At 41.0% G+C, this 22,133-nt stretch overlaps 1 protein-coding gene across 1 annotated transcript in view; it reads right to left on the reverse strand.

Moving 5' to 3' along the window:
• Window positions 1-22,133, reverse strand: part of SV2C (synaptic vesicle glycoprotein 2C) — a 183,128-nt gene that overhangs the window by 69,186 nt on the left and 91,809 nt on the right. The window contains exon 4 of the mRNA XM_019728142.2: window positions 18,200-18,351. Within this exon, the coding sequence (XP_019583701.2) occupies window positions 18,200-18,351 (152 nt within the window). The remainder of the gene's footprint in view (window positions 1-18,199; window positions 18,352-22,133) is intronic.

Below are 22,133 nucleotides of genomic sequence, written 5' to 3' on the forward strand. Positions count from 1 at the left end.
ATCTCTCTTCCTGGCTCCAATAATTCCATGCTTTAAGTATCTTTAGATCAGATGCCCATAAATCATACAGTGCCCCAAGCCAGCGATGAATCGTTCACAGTTTCAATTAGCATACAGATTTAACAGCTGTCATTAGTGGGGACTGCAGTCACTGGACCACAGCTGACCAAACATTTAAGACTTGGATATGGCCCTAGAACCCAGTCTACTCACAACATTTAAAATGTCTAACACTCTTAAATCAGGAATGTCAGTGAACTTATGAAAATATTGCTGAGCTTAGTTTTGGCTGACTGTTGCTGTCGACACCCATGAAAATGATTTCCTGGTTACTAAATCTGATGCCTTTTCTTACTTCTCATCCTCTCTGACTCCCAAGAAGCACTTGACATGGGGGCTCAGCATCCCGCATGAACTGAGCTTCTGTGTGTGACTCCTGTCCCCACACCATCCTGGTTCCCGTTTCATACCCTGGCTTCCCTGTTCTAACAGGATTAGTCCTTTTTCTTCCCTTTCTTCCAAAGGTTGGCCATTCAGTTAATTCAACCATAATTAATTTAGTCATTCCACAAATATGTACTGAGGGCCAGGTGCTGGGGAGTCAACAATGACAGCTTCCTGGCCACATGGAATTTACAAGCTAGTAGGAGATACAAATATAATTATGCAGATAACAATTAGAACATAGCACAACAAACTGAAGATAGATGATGTACAGGCTGCTCTGAGGGCTTATAGTTGAGGGGACCTAATACAATTTGAGGGTACCAGGGAAGGCTTCCTGGAAAAGCTGACCTATAAGTTGAGTCCTAAAGAAAGAGACAAACTCTTGTCAGGAAAAGGATATGTGCAAAGGCAGTGTTCAGACTTTTGGTCTCTTCTTTATATGAACGCTTCATGAGTGTTCACGTCCCACATTTATATGCCTTACCTATTCCAATAGACCTGTGCTGTCCAATATGGCAACCACTAACCACATATGGATATGGAGCCCTTGAAATGTTGCTAGTGTGACTGAGAAACTGAATTAGTTTTATTTAAGAACTGATGTTTGATTCAGTTATTAAAAAATTGTTAAGTATGTTTAGAACAATTTGGGTATGAATCTACTTCTCACCTGTAAACTTTATGAAATCTAAATACAAAAGCATTTCCAATGAAAAGTTACATCCAGGTGAGGTGTTCTGTAAATGCAAACTACATACCAGATTTGAAGTCTTAGTACCAAAAAAGAATGTAAAATATCTAATTTTGATTATCAGTTAGATGTCAATATTAATGATATTATTAATTATAATTTTTGGATATTTATTAAGCTAAATAATAAGTTATCAAAATCAATTGTATGTTTCTTTTTAGTCTTTCATGTAGCTACTAGGAAATTTAAGATTGCATATGTGGCTCACATTATATTTCTATTGGACAGTGCTGTTTTAGACTTTGACTCTTGGAAAGCAGGGACTGGGTCTCACTTGTCTTTTACCTTGGCACTCTGTTTTGTATGTCAAATGATTGGTAAGACATTCTATACATGGGTAAGTCCCCTACCTACAAATACTTCATCTGATATTCACTGCACAAATATTTTAGGAGAGTCAGTCCTGTTGTAGGCCCAGGGGAACATAGCAGCATGAGACAGAGCCCCTGCCCTCATGGAGTTTCATTTTAACACCATGATGAATGCATATTATAAATAAGTGTAAGGGGACAAGAGGCATGAGCTGGGAATAGGTTTGCTACTTTAGGTGAGGTGGTCAGGGTTGGCTGCTCCGAAGAGCAGAGACCTGAATGTGGTGAGTTGTAGGGGGAAGAACATTCCAGAAGAGGGGACTGCACATACAAACACACTGAGAGGGAAATGTGCTTGGCTTATACACAGCAGAGCAAGGCCAGTGTGACTGGAGCACCATGAGTGAGAAAGCAGTAGGGTGTGAGGTAAGCCAGGGACCCAATTGGGTAAAGCCAGGGAGGCCAGGCAATAACTTGGACTGTACTTCCAAGTGTGATGGGAAGGCTGCAGGCCAAGAGGAGGAAAGGGCAGGATAAACCTGCACTTTTAGGATCACTTTGGTTGCCTTGTTGAGAACAGATTTGAGCGCACAAAGGGGAATCAGAGAGACCAATTAGGAGGCTTTGGCATTAGTCGATAACAATTCATTGAACATCCCAGGGTACGTGCAGCAGGAAACGAGGACAAGATAAATCTAGATTCCTGCTGTGTATTCTTACCAGTAATTTAAAACGGTCATCTTTTAATCAACAGCCATATGATTTCACGCATATGTGGGATATAAAACAGAAAGCAACAAACAAATAACTCATAGGCACAGACAACAGTATGTTGGTTACCAGAGGAGAAGTGGGGTGGGGAGAGGATGGTTTGGATTAAGGGGTTCAAACATATGGTGATGGAAGGAGACTTGACTTTGGGTGGCAGACACAATGCAATATACAGGTGATATATTATAGAACTGTATACTTGAAACATATAAATGTTATTAACCAATATCACCCCAATAAATTTACTAAAAATCTTTTAAAAGCCATCTTTTCAAAAAGTCTCTCTTCACAGTCAAAAGCATTACAGCGAGTCCACAATGTGTCCACGCAGGATCGTATCTTTGCTCCTAGCACTTTCTGGGACTCAGCTGAGGAAGCTTAGAGGGAAGTCTTCCATTCTATTTATAGCAGGTAATAAAATCCCTTAAGTAAGTATTTGTTGACTGTAGAACTGATTGGAGAGAGCCCTTGTGGAATCCTTCACTGGAGGTTTGCCGGTGGTTGACAGACCAATTATGGTTTTAGAAAATATGCATTTTCTCAATTCAGTGCATTTATATCGTGCAAACATATTACACCTGAAATACATACATTGCTACCATTTATTGAACACTTGCTATGATGCCTCCCTCTGCACCAAAAACCTTACATGGGTCATCTTATTTAATACTATTAACAACTCAATGAGTCAATGCCACCATATTTCTTTTCTTGATGAAGAAATAAAATGTTCCAAGGTAATGAAGATGGTTGGTGCAGAGTGTGGCTTCAAGTCAGTCACACCTGGGTTTGAATTCCAGCTCTGCACCTCCTATCTGCATGACCTCAAAATACTTTGTTTCTTATCAACAAAATGAAGTGTGTCCAACTGGAAGGCCAGTGTTTTTTAAAGGGTGGTCCATGGATCACCTACATCAGAGTCACCAGGATTCCTTATTAAATGTACAAAGTGGGGTGGGGTCTGCATTTTAATAAGCAGTAGAGATAGTTAATATTTATTTGGCATCTACTTATAGGGTCATAACTAGGATTACTATGGTTTCAAATTTTTTTTTGGTCATTTTATATTTATATATTACTCTTCTGAGGTATTTGGAGCTTCACAAAATCCTATGCTTAGAGGCAGTGTCATAGTTTGGTTTCCCCTGAAGAGAGCCTGAGACAAGGACTTGGGTACAGGTAGTTTATTTGGGAGGTGAGCCCAGAACACAGGAGTGAAAGAGCAGGCAGAACAATACAGAGAAAGAAAGGTAACATATATAAAGAGTGCATTACTGGACTGGTTATTGCTAGAGACAACAGGAGTTCAACCCCACTGGGGATCCTCTCAGGAACCATATAGAATGTGTCACAGAATGGTCCCTCCATTCTCCACCCCTAGTCAAGAAGTTACTCATAGTCACAGAAGTTTCAGTTATATTTCTGGTACTTAACTCTTAAATATGAATAGGTGGCTGAAAATCTCCAGATACTTAAGGAAAGTGTCCAATATGAAAGAGACCAAAACAACAGAAAAAAGAAACTCAGAGGAACAGAGAGTGAAGAAAAAAAACTACTGCTCACCCTCCCATCCCATAGCCAATACCCTCAGAGATGTAAGAGAACATAACACAGCCATGAAACAAACAAAAGGGTTGTAATAAGAAGGGGCAACAAACACACACATAAATCTGTTAGTAACTAAAAAATAATAATAAATGAAAACTCAATAGAACAACTGGAAGATAGAGTTGAAGACAGTTCCTATGGAGAATAAAAAGACAAAAAGATGGACAATTGAAAAGAGGAGGTCAAAATATTAGAGAATCAATCCAGGTAGTTCAACACCCAATAGAAAGACATTCCAGAAAATGACAGCAGAAAAAGTGATGGGAGGCAATCATCGAAAAAAAAATATATGAAGCAATTTTCCAGGACTGAAGGACATAAACCTTCGAATTGAAAAGGCTCAATAAGTCCCAGCAAAGTAAGAAAACAAGAAAAAAGAGACACATGAAAACATATTATGATAATGACACCATGGATAAAGAGAGGATATAAACTCACAGACAGAAAATACAGGTTGTATATAGAGCAAAGGGAATCAGAAAGGCATCAGATTTATCGACAATACTGGTTGCTAGATGATAGTGAAGCAATATCTTCAAACATTCTGAGACAAAATGATTTTCAACCTAGTATTCTATACCCAGTCATATTATCAATCTAGTATTTGGTATAATAAAGACCAAAAAAAAAAAAAAAAAGAGGGTGTAAATCAAAAGGTCTATGGGTCCCAAAAACAGGGAAATCAACTCAGGAGAGCAGTGAAGGGACGTCCCAGGAAGACAAGTATACAGCAAACCCAAGAACATAATGACTAAGGACTCCAGGAGAAATGTCTTCAGTAAAAAGTAGTGGTAATACATTTCATTATGTTGAAAACTATATTGAGAGGCTGTAGATATGGAAAGAATTTGTGAAACACATATAGAAAGCCAGGCAAATGAAAATACAATATAATTATTAACTCCAGGAAAGGCAAAAATTATATAAGAAAGAAATCATACTCACAAACCACTACTTGACTCAGCAGGAATCAGAACGATGTAAATTCAGATTATTGTTTTAATCAAACATTATGAGTTAACTGTATTGAGAGCATAGGAGAAGGAGAATTTTGAGGTAGGGTGGGGATATAAGAACATTAATTCTCAATTTCCGTGCTACTCAACAGAGAATGTGTAACAGACATTAAGGGAAAGAGAGCATATTACATAATTTAGAAAAACAAACAAAACAAATACACAGGAAACAACTCTAAGAGTCAAAAGTAGTTGCCTCCAAGAAGGAAAGGAAGGTGGAGAAGAGCAGGACAGAGAACTGCTATTTTTCGTTATAATCTCTTAGTGGTATTTGATTTTTAGTACTATGGACAAATGTTACTTTTATATTGAAAAAGTAACCAAAAGAGATAAAATGTATTCTGAAGTTCAAAAGTAACTTTTGTGTGTTATCCATTGTGCCACAGAGCTGGTTTTGTTTAATAATTAAAGAGTTATATTAAAAGTTTTTGGCATGCTGCTGACCTGATGAGTAGAGCATCTGCCATAAAAAAGTGATTTCACTTTATCCTAGAGAAACAATGGTCCAGCTGAGGGATTTGTTTCTTAGTAAGAAAACAGGTCTTACCACTGAACTCTGCAGCATGCAATTTCTAGATTGAGATCATTCTGTCTTTTAAAATACACAAATCTTTTAATTTCATAGGATGGGGAGGGGAAGACAGCTCACATCACTGTTTCTTCCCCACTTCAATCAATTTAGATACATGAAGAGTCATGCTCATCTGCCGGAGACAATTAATGAAATATAGTAAATATATTCTGTGAGCTAAATAGAAAAGAAACAAAAGTGGATTTGTCAAATCATGATGTTTTTCTCTGGATCTGAAAATAGGTTGACAGACATTTTATTATGTTTATGTATTTTTAAACTGAATTCATCTTTTGTAGTAAGCAAATGCCATGTGAAATTGATAGCCTGAGATTTTCAATATAAGTGTTCACAATACACATCAATGACAAGATTTTTGTGTCCTGAGTTTCTGCCACACTGAAAAGTCACATTGTAGTACTGTTTATATTGAAATTTTTATATTGATTGGATTTTTATTATTTTTTCTTTGTAATTTCAATCTTTTCCTCCATAAATATATTTAGCATCATATTAGAGCTGTCCCAACTTAGAAATGTTTTGTCTCAACACCGTGATACAGAAAGCTTTGTTGTGTTTCCCTTTACGAACTAATGTATATTATGTTTTAAAAAAATCCACAACAGGAAAAAAAAATCTAACAAAGTCTTGTTTACCTTGCCAAGACATGTCACAGCATCTCTGCATTTTACTAAGGATTTCCGTTTATTCCTTGACTTTGTGTCTTTTAAGACATAAAATGTCTCATTACCCTTTTGTTTACTTTTTTTCCCTGCCCTTTTCTCCATGGATAAATCTCTTTGTTTTGTCCATTTTTTTTTCTGACCCTTTCATGGAAAAATACCACTTAAATCAAATCACACTCCGGTGATTTGATCCTGAAAGGCCAAATTAATAACCATAGGACAGTTGAATGTTAATTGGCTTTAAAAGCAAAATGAAACATGAATGCATTGCCATGCCTACGTTAGTTCTTCCATCTAAACTGCTCAAATGTCCCAGTCTTAGGAAATGCAGTAAATAATGCTGATGAATCTGGCCAGCACGTGGAGCTGCTCTTGCTTGTATCTCTTGATTACAGTCACTGCAGGATGAGCAGTGTGAAATCATTCACCCATATCACCTTTCGTTATAAATCAGGTAAGTGCAGGCCTCCCTTTTGATTGGTTATAATATACTGCATAAAGGAAGCTTCAATTTCCCACTAAAGTCTGCATCAGAGGGAGAAGGGGATTAAAATCAGCAAATCAATAACCTTTTCCCTAAAATGAAACTATGATTTATAATGCTTTTACAAAGTGCCAGGATGTTCGTTTTCTAGGACGGTGGCAGTGATGCTGTGGGCAACCAATGAAAACCCAAGCCTGAAATCAGGCTGTTATTTGCTACTCAAACCACTGCTTTATTGAGGAAGCAAAACAGTCTTATCGGAACAAAACGTCATCTTTTTTGAATCCCTTCAATTTGGAAAACACAGTACCACAGACACAAAGCATCTGATTCTTTCTGTGTTAAAAACCCCCGATAAACTTTTCCTCTGAAAATTTGCTGTTCCTTTCAAATAAGACCATTGCAGGCAGACCTTGAATATGCTGTACTGAGTGTGATAAAATGAGTATGTTATTTGGAATTTTGCTTTAGAATTTGAATCATAATTTTCTTCAGAAACGTGCATAATTGGTATAATATTGCTCAGTGTGAATTTTTGATATACACACTTAATATTTTGGGAGGCAAAAGGACAAATATTAAGTTACTGTGGCTAGGCAGTTCTAGAAACATATTATAGGTGTTTCTACATTACTAGCTCCATTAAATTTAAATATTTATTGAATAACACATTATGGTCATACAAATGCAACTGATATGCCCATTTATACCCTGGCTTATAATGATGGACAACATTTTAAAGACATAAAACACCAATTTATTTAAAAGAATTATACATACAGAAGCCTTCCTACTAGAGCTGGTCCCTCCATGTTGTGAATTAATGCCGTTTCATTGTTGTGACATAAAAATTATTTCAATAACAAACTTCCCAAGAACAGAAGAAATAAAAATCAGCTCTGAATGGTAGCAGCAACAATCTATTAACACCCGTGTCTTTGAAGACAGAAGAAAAACAGCTGAACTGAAGGCAGGTGTTTTGGGACCTTGGCAATGACTGACTGTACTGTACTCACAGGTGCTAATTAACCCTGCAGATTCCTGCATCGGACAGAGATGTTATTGAGAGAGCTCTTAATCCATTCCTCAGCCTTTACTAATCACTTGCCATAAGATTGCAGAAGGCTATGTTGGAATGAAGGGGGTAGTAAGCATTTTCTAGTGCATGTGTCAGGAACTGAGGCTTGGAGAAACCAAGGGCCTGGGGGTGTAAATAAGAAAAGATGGCCTCTGATTCTCAGTTCAAGACTCTTTGTGCTACTTTATATCTGCTCCTCATATATCGTATGCTCAGAAAATATTTAGTAAATGAATAAAACAAACTACAACGAAACGCTTGACATTTTTTTCTTCAAATTTAGGTGCAGAGGGCTGAATTAATTATCCTCCCCACCACCACATGATCAACAGTATGGTGCAAATAATGTGCATCTTTATTTTCCCCTTTTATCAACATTCCCCAATCTCATTCCCTTCCCCTTCCACCCCCACAGCCAGTGTGTTTTAACTTGAATGAAACACTTATAAAATAAGTAATGTGTCTTTTTTTACTCCCCTGATGGCAACACGCTTGAGTCTTACTTTTCTTATTCTTTTCCCTCAGCATTGTTTTTATAGTCCATTGTCTTACCATTATTGTTTCTAATTGATGCAAAGTATTCCACCACCTTTGGATACCCATTCCCTTAGGGATGGACAGACAGATTGCTCAAATTCTCTCCTTTCACAAATAACACTGCTGTGAACATCCTCAGATATGGCCCCTTATGAGTCGACATATGAATTTCTTTGTGTATGTACCAGGGATGGAGTATGCTAGGTCAGAGTGTACATATTTACACATTTTGACGAGCATCATCTGATTTTTCTCCAGATGACTGCCCCAGTACACACTCCCCTACATCCTCCGGAAGAATCCCAGTTCAAGCTTCCCTTCCCCTCATCCTCTCTCTCACTTTTAGTTTTTAGTTGTCAAGCCCACAGCCTCAGCATGGTTTTGAAGAGAAGAGAGGGCTTTGTCGCCTGCCATTTGACTCAGGATATGCGCCCTGTCCATATGCATCACTCCTCCACACACGTCCTCTCTCCTCTGCTGGGCACCATTTTGCCGTCTCTAAATAGGAAAAGGTAAGGGCTAACTGCACATTAGCTTTGGAACTTGGAGGCTCTGAACTGAAAAATAAGGCACTTGTATGCAGGTGAGTGTGAAGATGGGAGAGCGTGTTAAAGGAGTGACGGTCAGTGGGCATGGCTCCAAAAACTGACCCTCCTGGGGGACTTGCATTCCAAGTCCAAATGGTCATAAGAGATCTAGTGCCTGCCTGGTCTGACTGCCCAGCAGGAGCAGTTGGTCTTTGTCCATTTCACTACCTTTCTACCCATTTCTAATTGTCTAGCTGGAGGGAATGAAGGAAGTTTCCATTTTCAGCCATAGTTTATACAAATGTTGATTCTAGAAATTTCCCTGCTCTCCTGGCTAGACTATTTGGAAGAGCGATCCTGGAAGAAGAGGAGATGGAGAGGCAGTGACTCTGAATTTGGAGAGACTTTGATGAAAAGCTGGGCATGAGCCAGAAGGGGTATAAGTGGCTTCTGGGGTGTCAGCCCAGTAGAATGGGAAACAACATAGTGAAGACACTAAGTGTGGTATCTGGAGGTATGCTGCAGGTTCTGAATTCCAGCTCCTCTACTTTACTAGCTGGGTGACCTTGGGCAAAACACGTAACTTCTATGTCTCCACTTCCTCACCTGTAAAATGTAGATACAGTACCTCTTCCTGAGACAGCTGTAAAAATTAAGAATTAACATATGTTCACTTCTCAGAACAGAGTGTGGTATATAATAAATGCTCATTAAGTGTTAGTGAAAGGATTGACACCAAATCTTTTTTTCCAGGTGAGTGGGGGGTGCTGTCTCCCCCTCTGCTCCCACCTGGGAGAGTGATCTCGGCATTAAACAGAAAAGCACAGAAGTCTGGAGAACAAACTTGCCTTCACTTTCTAGCTGCTCAGTTCTGGAGTTTTCTATCCTCTCCACTCTCCAGCCAAGTCCTCCCACAGTGCAGCCCGATAGCCCGCCTCAGCATGACAGCCATCTTTCTGGTTTTCTGAAGCTTTTCCCCTGTGAGGTTTTTCGGCTGGGAGCCACAGACTCACAGGTCTCCGTAGCCCAGCTTCTGCCCTGTCACTCCTCAATCAGGTGATTCTGTGCTCTTTAAACCTTTACCATGTTGACAGGCTTTTCTTTGAGAAATGCCCAAGTGGATCTGATTTGGCTGGAACTCATTCTTAATAGCAGGGAAAGTCTCCCTGACCAAGCAGTGCCTAATGAATGCCTGACACTTTATAAATATAACTGTCTGGGTCTTTCTAGAAGCCGGCAAAGGCCACTGATATAATGCTTTAGAACTGGAATGTGAGTTACAGGCCAGGAAAAAAAGAAAAAAAAAGAGGTGAGAGAGAGAGAGAGAAATACCCCAGAAGCTTGAAAACCATTTTCAGTGACAATAACGTAGCCGTAGCTTAGCAATAGCAAAACCTCGGGCAATGGGAAAGTTACAATTCTGCTGTTCTAAGTAATAGCTCCTATGGAGGTTTGAGTCAAGTGAAACGTGATGGAACAAACACGTTCCTCCCTTCCAAGACCCACCAGCCACAGCCACCACCAGGATGGGAACCAGTGTTCCTAAAAATGCTGATTCACAAAGGAAAACATAAGCTCACAGCACAAGCTCATTTAATAGGACTAATTAGTACTGGAAGCAATTGTCTGGGATCAGGTGTATGGAGGGACCTAATATCCCTGACCCGGTCATTTATTACATGGCTCTGTGACTCAATTCAACAAAACACTCATTGTGGGATAGTCTGGGCCAGGCATCGTGTTGGGTGCCATGCAGGTTATGAAGATGACTAAGACTTGCTTATTTATTTTTCACTGAAGAAAATTCTAAAAATTCTGGCCCCCAAATTAGGCAGAGGTATGCACTGGGCACAAGAGGGATGTGAGACGATGCCCCAGCAAAACCCTTGGCTAATGGTTCCTCACACTCAGTCCCACGGGTACCACCTCTGGGTTTGGAAAGGGGAAAATGGCCCCTTGTACGTCTTTCCTGCCTTTTGCTCACTCACGGTACTCTACCCTCTTCCACTGTAAGACAGAAACTTCACTACTGGCCCCGGGCATCGTCAAGCCCAAAGCACACATGGCAGAGGGAAGATGGTCATGAGAAGAGTGGCCCCTGTTCCTTGCCCACTCTGGGCAGCCCCTGTGCCTGGACAGGCCCTGTGCAGAACAGATTGTCACGCAATTTGACTTTCACCTGTGTCACGTGATGATGCTTCTGAAAATCTTCATAAACCACTAAGGGTAATTCTCATGTGAGATGACGACAGCTGCCAATCAGACATTTTGCATCCCACCATCCCCTCAGAAAGTCTCTGGTCCTTTTTGCCCCTTCAGCAGGTCACTGCCCAGGCCCTGCCTTTTTTGGGTCATTAGTTCACTTCCAATCTCTAACCAAAACTCAGTTCTTGCTCTCTCTGGTTGCCAGGACTCTTTCCCCAGGACCCCAGCTCAACTCCCTTTGGTTTAAGGGCACAGGTGCCTCACACATGCCTGATGACCAAGCGTCCCGCCTGCCTTTCTCTTAATGTGAAATCTTCCTCACACTAGGGCTGCCAGAAAGGTGCCATCTTGCCATCAGCACAAGCTGATTACCTTTCTTCTTCCCTCCAGGTCAGCTTAGCTTTCTATGTCTTAAACCTGGAAGCCTCCAGGCCAAGTTTGGCATCTAGCATACAAGTGAATTCTGTTTGGTCCGTATAGTGTTTGGGAAACTTTTAAAAAATTTTTGGATTTTGATGTAGAGCCACTTAGTAAAACAGGTTAGCAGTTTCTCATCAATTTAAACATATCCTGTTAGCAAACAATCCAGTAATCTCCCTCCTAGGAATGAAGTGGAAACCCAAGAGAAATGAAAACTTTGTTCACCCAACAAGTTGTACTCAAATGTATGTAGCGGTGCTACTCATAACAACCCAAACTGCAAACAACCAAAAAGGTCCATCAGCTGGTGAATGGATCAACAAACTGTTCCGTTCCTACTGTGAAAAACTACTCAGCAACAAAAGGGCACGAACCACTGACACACCCAACCACATGGATGATTCTCGCTGGCATGGTGCAAAGTCAGAGTCCAGACACAAAAACGGCATCTTGTATGATTACATATATATGAAACTTGGGAAAATACAAAGTCTAACATTGCCAGGCATGGTGTGAAGGAACTGACTGCAAAGGGGCACCAGGGAACTTTCTGGTGATGGAATTGTTCTGTATGTTGGTTGCAGTGGTCGTCACACAATTGTATACTTTTATCAAATCTCACCACTTACAATTGATAGATTTAATTACATGTTGTACTCATTTCCTAGTGCTCTGTAACAAATGACTGCACACTTAGTGGCTTGAAAGCCACACACATTTATATCTTGCAGTTCTGGCAGTCAGAAGTCCCAAATGGATCTCACTGTACGATGAACAAGGTGCCAGCAGAGTTGAGCTTCTTACGGAGACCTGTTCCTCTGACGCTGATCATCTCACCCTCTAGGAGAGGCTTACGCATTTTATGCATTTCAGCGCATTCTCTCTCTTTTCCTGTAGCTCCGAGCTCACTTTGGGCTATGCTGCCAGGGTCTGGGTATCTGGTGTGGGATATGAACCTGGTAGCAATAAGAGCTTCCATTTTTGAGCACTAATTAGGCACTGGGTGTTCTAACATGATCTTATGCTCTTAACCCCCACCACAGTGCTGACTAGGAAATGGGGCTGGGGGCGAAGGAAACGCTTGGCAAAGCTCACACACCCAGACAGTGGGGCTGACCCTCAACACCAGTTCTCCCTGCCCTGCCTTCCCCTTGGCCACAGTGCCTTCCCTCTTGTGAACAAAACACACAGCGCCTTCCCTGCCTCCTTCTTCAGCCAGACAGCTACTCGACTCTCCCTCCTCTCTTCATTCCAGTTTCACCATTAGGGAGAAGAAATACATTAGCTTCACACATCTTGACACTAAAGGAAGCAAAGACATCTTGGTAATCAGACAACCTTGGGAATATGTGTATTGTGAAGCCCAGACATCTCATGGGGGCTGGAGGTGAAGGGTAGGGTGGATTCAGGCTCTGTGGGCACCCCAGCCTGGCGCTAAGACACCTGCAGTGAAGTCAGATGCAGGCCATGGGGCTGTTGCAGCGCTGAGTGCAGCCCCGGGTGCTGTGGGCTTTAAAAGCTGAGGCATTTCCTGCTGAAACGACAACCTTCCCACTTAGCTAATTGAATGTCTGTGCTGCACACTGTCGTGCACCTCAGCAGGGGACAACACACCTCATCTGATTTGCACGCAAATTTAAAAGAGAAAATGACCACAGAGGGTTTAATGGAGCGGACAGCACTGCATTCAGCAGGAAAGCCAAAGCCTGGGCCTGAATGAGAGCTTTCAGCCAAGGAGGGAAAGTCCCTGTGATTCAGCCCCCAGTTGCATTTTTCCCTTAAGGCACTGGGGCTTCCAGTAAATGCTGAAGTGTCCTGATTACTAGGGGTCATGGGGGAGGGGAGCAAGGCTGAAGGACAACATTTCTACACACGCTGTCTGTTCTCGCACATAGTGTGTGCTCTTTTGGGAACCAGGGGCCAATCCCCAATGTGGTCAGAGGTCGTGGGCTGCACGGTGGGTGTGGGGCCAAGGAGAGCCAGACTTCCTAAACACCTGGCCTCAGCTGTTGCAGGCACATGACTTCTGTGGCAAGGGCGTTGCCTGCTGAATCGGCTGTTCCCCCCCAGGTCCCCTTCCTTGCTCTACGAGGACTACTCCTTGCCACAGCGGGAGAAACAGCTCAGAAGCTCCTGAATGGAAGGAGCTGGTCCCAAGGGAGGTGATGGGCAGGAAAGGTGCCTGGCATGCTCTGCCTCCTACGGTCTTGTCAGAGTGGCCAAGGTAATTCCCTGTTTCCCCGAAAATAAGACCTAACCGGACAATCAGCTCTAATGCGTCTTTTGGAGCATAAATTAATATAAGAACCGGTCTTAAACATTATATTACATTATATTATATTATATTATATTATATTATATTATATTATATTATATTATATTATATTATATTATATTATATTATATTATATTATATTATATTATATTATATTATATTATATATCTTATTATTATATTATTTATATTATATTATTATTATATTATATAAGACCCGGTATTATATTATATTGTATTATACTATATTATAGTAAAATAAGACCAGGTCTTATATTAATTTTTGCTCCAAAAGACGCATTAGAGCTGATTGTCTGGCTAGGTCTCATTTCCGGGGAACCACGGTTTTATGTTGGGAACCTTCAGATGTTGGCGACCATTTGTTTCCAGGGAAGTTTTCAGCACCAAGAGCAGTGATGTGAAGAGAAAGCACCACCATCATCTGATGCTGGTAGAGAAACAGCCCCTGCAGGCAAGATGGGTCCCACTGTCCACCAGGAGCTCCTGGCACAGCCCTTGCAGCAATCCAAACACCCTTTCTGGTATTGTGTCTAACTTCACAAGAATCCTTCCAGATTTCCTTCCAGCATCCTCAGCGATCAGTTCAAGGTCTACTTTGAAGCTGGGGTGCCCACACAGCCTGAATCCACCCTACCCTTCACCTCCAGCCCCAATGAGAATGTCTGGGCTTACAAATCCACATACTCCCGAGGTTGTCTGATTACCAAGATGTCTTTGCTTCTTTTAGTTACAAGATGTGTGAAGTTAATCAGAAGCTTGTCTGAAGCCAGGATTCAAGTCTCACAGTATCATCCTCAGGGCTCTATGCGCTGACTACTCTGCCACAAACGCAGAAAGGCGACACCCAGAAACACGGAAAAGCCCTTTTCTTCCCTCAGGACTATGTGCATCATTTATCATTTGAAATACTTGCCATGTGGATGCTAATTCTCATTCCTGCCCTCCAGAGCAAATCCTATTACCAATGTGAGAAGGGACAGGACCTGGCTCTGAGTTCTTTTATTATGCCCCAAATTCCTTCCCTGCGGGGTGAAAACTCAATACACTGTACAGGTGACAGCACTCAGAGGTCCCCGGAGAGAGAGGATGGAGAGGCAGGATCTGCCTGCTCTTGTTTCTATGGGCTGCGGCATCATTTACACACCACAGAATTTCAGAGGGAAATAGAAAACTTGTTATTTTTTCAGAGGCTGCAGGGTAAGTGGATAGACTTTCACCCCTTGTCTATTATAAGTAAGGTAAAAACATGTGTCATGGAAAAGAAGAGATATCTGGATGTTGAAGCTACTTTCAAAGTGTGATTCTAAATCTAATGAGCTCTAAAGCCGTTTAGCCAGGACGAAACCAACAATACTAAAACTCAAACACCACCTGAAAAAGTCGATCATGCAGGTCAGGAGGCTCATCTCTTTGCTTCAGTTCACAGCCCTCCCTGTAAGTACATGATGAAATCCCAGGGGCTTCTGAGATCACCCACTGGGAGATGGAGGGAGCTGAAGAATCTCAAATCTGGCTGCATGGGAGAACCACGTGGGGGTGATAAAAACCATCCATGCTCAAGCCCTAGCCCCGAGAATCTGATTTGCTTGATCTGGGGTAGGACCCTAGCCGGGGTATTTTCAGGGTAAAGCGGAAGTGGTAAACATTTATTAAAAAGTGTTTATGAAAAAATAGAAACAAACTCATAGATACAGAGAACAAACTGATGGCTGCCAGATGGAAGGAGGTTTTGGGGGGCTGGGTGGAAAAGGTAAAGAGATTAGGAAGTACAAATTGGTAGTTACAAAACAGTCAGAGGGATATAAAGTACAGAATAGGGAATATAGTCAATAATACTGTAATAATTATGTATGGTGTCAGGTGGGTACTACACTTATCAGGGGATCACTTCATAAGTTATGTAAATGCCTAATCACTATGCTGTACACCTGAAACTTATATAATATTGAATGTCAACTGTAACTGAAAAATTAAAAATAAAGGCATATTCAGAAAAAAAACCCCACTTATCTCCATCACTAAGTGTGTTTATGAAAAAGTGTAATAGCCTTAGCAGAAGATTTTAAAACTTAAATTCTTCTGAAAAAATTGGAACTCTTCAAGTTGCAAGAGTATAACAATGAAATCAGCACGGGCATTTAAAAAAATCTCCCCTGTTGATTCTAATATACATATAGGAATGCAATAATTTGCTGTTTTTGCCACACTTCTGGCCACAGAAAGCCTTCAATAAAGCATGGCAAAAGGTTTTAATATTCTGTTACTGATTTCTTAACCAGACCATTATTTCTTAAGGTTCCTGTAACACAGAAATTAAGGGCAGCGTCAGGTACATTTAATTTTGTTGTATTGTGATTGTTTTTGTAACTCTTCATGCATTGTTTATGATTCACAACCTCCCCTCTTTCCAATTTTACATAGATTAGGCAGCTCTTTTTTCCAGTTTTATATGGATTCGGCAGAATAGTTTACATGCGCTTGAGAAAAATAAAGGTAGAGATCATGCTAATTTTTTGTGGGACAGCCACTGACGGATGGTTGGCAGGGCCAGAGACAAAATGTGGAGCCCTCCACTGTTCAAGGGCAGGGATATATGAAAGGCAGGAGCCTGAGGAATAAATGCTTAGTGAGGAAAAACAACAACAACACAAAAGCAACCATGCTCAGGCCTGGTGGAAACACGCAGGCTGCAAAGCCAATCTGAGTTAAGAGTTTAGGAAGGCCAGCAGGAGAAATTCTGAGATATGATGGGAAGTGGGGACCAAGAAAGTCATGGCAATAAACCCGGGAGCCAAGGCACTCCAGAGAATAAGTGAGGCCGGAGCCAAGGAGCGGTGCTGCCATCAGAAGCTGAGACACAGAACAAGGCTGGCCTCAGCCGGAAGCCAGCTGCCAGCTGTACCCTGTGTGTCCACCTGAACAAGGCACCTTATTTTAATTTGCACAAAGGCTACATATGGAGTAGCGGTGCTTCTGGGAGCAATGCTGTGTCAAGCTGTACTCTGCCTGGGCTCTGCCTCTCCTTTGTGTCTCCCTATATGTAGTTCCTAAGAAGCAATTCCTTACATGGCGGTGAAATGACTTTTCCATTCAGAACAGCCAACTGAGTTGGGTGGGAGTTAGACGCTGCCCTATAGAGAAAGGTTCTGAGGGTGGCTGAGATCCTCAGGTCCCAGGTAAAGGAGGAGAAACAAGTTTAATTCCTCAGATGGTGGCAGAAGATAAGCCTCGTGGTAGATACAGGTAACTGCCTACATGAGGCCGTCTGTGGCCCAGAAGTGAACAGAGTCTAAAAAGGGTAGGCCCATCACTTAAGCTTGGTACCCTACACTTAACTTAAATGCTTGGCAAAGAAAAGTTCTCTTTAAGTTGGGTAACCAATTCTTTATGCATTGTTTTTGCTGTTGCTAAAGACAATTTTGGTTTGCAAGCAACATTTTAGGTTTATTATAAGAAAGAGTGTGACAACATGAATTTTGTAACTCAGTATGATAAAACAAATCGCAACACTTCTGAATCGTAAAGCCTGTCTTGTCTTTGATTTTAGCAATGAGTTAAATTCACCTAAGGTTGTTCCCTAACAGAACTGTGCTTTATAATGAAAAATTGCTCTGTTCTATTAAAAAAAAAAAAAGGCAGAAAAATAGAAAAGAAGCAGGATGAAATTTTGAAATCTAATTTTTAGATTGATTAGATTTTAGACAGAACAAAATGTGAGTTTTTGAGTCACATGTGATTTTAATTTTTTAGTATTCATATTTTGCAAACTTTAGCCTGTTTACACACACACACACACACACACACACACACACACACACACGCCCAGAACACCTCCCCTCCCCTTTTCTTATATGTTAAATTCAATTCCTGGATTCTGTTAACCTTTCCCTGAATTTCACTGTTTGTGGTGAAGCAACTGGGAGCTTGTAGGTGCTGAGTAGGAGAGAACTGCTCAGGAACAAGAAACCTTCAAGTATTCTGAGGGAGTGGGACCAGTGAGTGCTTCGGAGAAATTGGGGAGGAGACCTCTGTGGAGCACAGTTACCTGTTAAGTGCCGCTAACTGGTGGTCTACACCAAGACGGGAGTCTTCCCGCTGCCACCCCCAGCTCTGAGCTGCCAGGGGAGGTGGGGCTGACACGGGGGCTGAGCTTTGGACTGGGCCAGAATAAAGGCACTTGTGTGTGCCTGGTGTGTTTGGCAGGCCCAGAAACAACTGTGAGTCATGTTGCCTTCCATTCTGATGACGATCCGTGGAACCCCTCACGTCCACTTGAGCAGGGACCCCAGAGTTGACAGCACATAGGAAACAAATGAAAGTGATGGCTCTAAAGACAGCAAACAGCAATAGTATTCCTACACAACCACGGGCACAGTCTTCATAATGATGACAGTGTTGTTCTCAAACCAGCATTTGTAAGAGAGGAAAGGGATGGGAATGGAGGCTGACGTAAAACAAGGCGACAGCCCGGCGGTGCCAGGCAGGCTCTTACCGTAGTGCGGGATGATGGCCCAGGCCATGGCAGAGGCATAGATGCCGCCAATCATCCAGAACATGCAGAGCCAGCTCAGATGCTCACCCCGCTTCTCTCGGGCCAGCACTTCAGCAAAGTAGGAGAACACAATAGGAATGGCTCCTCCAATCCTGCCAAGAGGGACCGAGAACACAGTCAGGGCCTGTACAGCCGTGTGAGATGCAAAGGGCAGAACCAAAGCAAGTTCTAACAACCCATGCTCTCTCTCTATCCCAGCATACCAAGGAATGTGTATTTTCTATCATTTTATAACTTTAATATTATAATCCCTATGTTTAATGTAGGTTTATTATCCCTTCAAAACCTCGAACCTGCAAGTAAGCTATGTTACCAAAACTACCCATGTGGTTTATAAAGTTTACTTAGCTTAAGATTCTGTTGGGCTTTCTGCTCAGTGTCAGATGTTCTACACGTGATTTGTAAAAAACTACAATATTTGATTCAATTTAGTGAAAGTTTTAATTAATGCATTAAAAAAAAAAGAGATACAATGATATGTCCCACCCATAACGTGGTGACTTGAGAAACAGTTTCAAACTGTTCTAGGAGGCTGTCTGCAACTCTACTTCCTCACGGCTGCCCTACAGCGGCTGGTCCTACAACCCAATCAGACTGATGAGCTGACAAACACAGGACCAATGGGGTTGCATCCTAGATTCATTGCTGAATGAGTACACGTGAAAGAGAACCAGGTAGAATCAAACGAGGAGCTGCTGGCTTAGATACCAAAACACTGGGGTACAATGCTTCCTTCCCAGTCAGTGTAATTATAAGAGATGCTAACTGAGCTCTGGAGAGATGGATGATCAGTGACTTCTACTCAGGTTAAGGATTCTCCAATGAGGATCTATAGAAAAAATTTGTGTTCATTCTAGGGAGATGAGCCATAGATCTCCCAATCTCTGAATGACTGGGTTGGCACAGAAAATGAGATCACTATATTGACTAGAAGACATATGTTTTTTATGAGTATTCAAGATAGAAGAACACTTACTGGTACCCAACCAATCATCAAATCAAGAACGGGAATCTCCTATGCCCAGTTTCAGTGCTAAAGGACGGGTAGTTCTGATAGCTTTAGTCCTCCAATCGCCAAGGTCACAGTTTAAAGAAAAATATTCTTTGATAGGGACAGTTGTTATTTTCTCAATATTATATAAGCTATGAATAGAATAATTGGTAGAAAATTACTATTTTGAAAATATTGAGATATAAACATGTAATTTGGGTAAAAGTTGTGTTTCTAAGAAAACATAGTTTCAATCTAACTCCTCTAGCCCTTGTTTGCCAGCAGATTGGTGCCCTAAGCCTCCTAAACCTACAGAAGTCTACACATCCACAGCAGCAGAACTGGTGCCCCTGGGGAAAAGGTATAGTCATAGATCAGAATTCTAATGCTGCCTGGAAAAAAACCTTAATCTAGCTATTGAGAGAGCTGGAAGAATGCATTCATTCCCACAGCACCTAAACGGTGCAATGAATACAGATGATGATGATCGATATGCTGATAAAAACATGCAGACTTTTCTGGCTACTACCTGGACACAGCTACTCACCCATTCCTCTACTCATTCTCTCACCCACCTGCCATTTACCCATCCATCCATCAGCCCCCCCCCCCCGGGCCACCCCTTAACCCAGCCAAACTCTGGGCCAGGCACACCACCAAGTTGCTGGAAGTATACACATGAAGAACTCAAGTTCCTGCCCTCAAGGAGCTCGTGTAGTCTATTCTAAAGGGTGCATATGGTGCATTTTCCACAGTTATACATTGTGAGTCCAGAAAAATATTTTGCTTTATTACTTCTATCTTGATATAGAAGTAACAATAGCACCTTTGTCAAAGGGTACACTAGGAAATAAAGTGTGTCCAAAAGGTTAACTTTTTCTATGTTGGAAATCCTCATAAAAGACATTGTCTAAGACTGCTTTCCAATAGAAACATCATGTGAACCACACACATTTTTATATTTTCTAGAAAAGATATTAAAACACAGAAAAAAAATCAGGTGAAGTTAATTGCATGTATAGTCATTTAACCCAATATAACCAAATATTATCAGTTTGACACGTGATCAACACAAAAATAATTTATGAGGTATTTTGCATTCTTTTATACATGCTAAGTCTTTGAAATCTAGTGTTATATATTCTATACTTACAGAACATCTCAAATTGCCCACATTTCAAATGCTTAGGAGCTACATGCAGCGTGTCAGACAACACCGGCCTAAGAAAACACTGACTCTCTGTTTATAGTAATTAGGGTTTGCGATATTTTTTGGATTAAAGCTAATTTAGTCTGTTGCCTTACCTTCTATATTGGGAAAGTTCTTTCCATTCTGATTCTTTGGGTCAGAAATCTTCCTGAAGGGTCTGTTTAAAACATTTATTTAGTGCCTATCTTTTGTTGGATGTTATGTCATATGAAATTAGAGACATTTATTGTTGAATCTGAGACAGCACAGCCTGGTGGTTATGAGCATGGGCCTGGAGCCAGACTGCTTGGGTATAACTACTCCACTTACTGTGTGACCTTGGACAGTTACTTAACCTCTCTGTGCTTCAATTTTCTCATCTATAAAGTGGGCAGAATAAACAGCATCTTCCTCATAGGATCACCATAAGGTTTAAATGAGTCAATATTTGTAAAATGTTTAACACAGCATCTCTCACGGGGAAAGCACTATACAGGTGTTTGATAAAACACACTTCAAAAGTTTTGAAAAATTTTAAATGAGTCTGCATTTATCCAGTATGATAAGAAAGTAAAATATATCTTAAGAGAAATACTACTTTGAAGGGAAACCATATAAGTAGTTAGACTAAAACTCAGAAGACCTGGGGGTCAACTGAACATTTAGAAATCAATCTATCTGTGGCTCAATTTCCTAATGTAAAAAAGGCATGATATTTTTGCATAGCTAATTATTTTTAAAATGTGCAGAAATAAATGAGAAGCTACATATAAAACACTATGAAGAATTCCAGTTAACGGTGATCATTTCTACAAAGCAAAGGCATTCTGGTTATTATCACCTAATGCAGCTAATGGATGGATATTGTGAAGAGCTATGAAGTATGCATCTGTGAGGGTCCATTCGCAGAGGGAGAAATAACTATTTATTCACTTACGATAAACAGACACATTGGATTTCATTTTAATTTCTGTTGCTGTTATATTTTTCTCCTGGCCTTCATGCTTAGCAGTGTGCCAGGCCCTCAGTGAGCAGCTCCCCACTCTACCATTGCCTGGCATCCAAGGCATTATCATTCCCATAATTAACAGTGACTGGAAACAAATAATTTAATTCCGGGGCAAATGAAAATGAATCAATGGTGTCAACTCCATTTCCCATCTTTCTAATTTTCTGTAACAAAAGAGGAGAGGGAAGTGTCTGTTCCCTGGAGTGAGATGCACTTAGGAAAGTGAGAGACAGACGAGTAATAGGTGATACCCTATTCCTCATTCCCACAGAACATTTCTGTCCCTGGCAGGAAAATTATGCTTTGTACTGAATAAATATTTAAAGTCACACAATATGGCAGCTCGACATATTTATGTTTCTAAGAAAATATACTCATGACTTGGTGTGGTGAATTAAGAGGAAAGCACGTTTAGAGACAATGAAACCATAAGCCCAAGTAGATCTCAGGCTAAAACAAGAGCCTCTTCCAGTCTCTTTTGTATGCAGAAACAGGAATATAACATAGTGCTGCTAATGATGCTTCAGCAATGAAATAAGAGTAACTTCTGGCATTTGCAATAAAATCAACAGCATGCATCTTAACCTTGGATTCAGAATGCAGTTTACTTGCTTACAGAGTTGCTAGTTCAAAAGGACTTAATTGAAACTTAAGTCCCAGCTGTGTCCTTCCTAGTTCCACCCCT

Source organism: Rhinolophus sinicus, linkage group LG03, assembly GCF_036562045.2.
Source record: "Rhinolophus sinicus isolate RSC01 linkage group LG03, ASM3656204v1, whole genome shotgun sequence".
Taxonomy (NCBI): domain Eukaryota; kingdom Metazoa; phylum Chordata; class Mammalia; order Chiroptera; family Rhinolophidae; genus Rhinolophus; species Rhinolophus sinicus.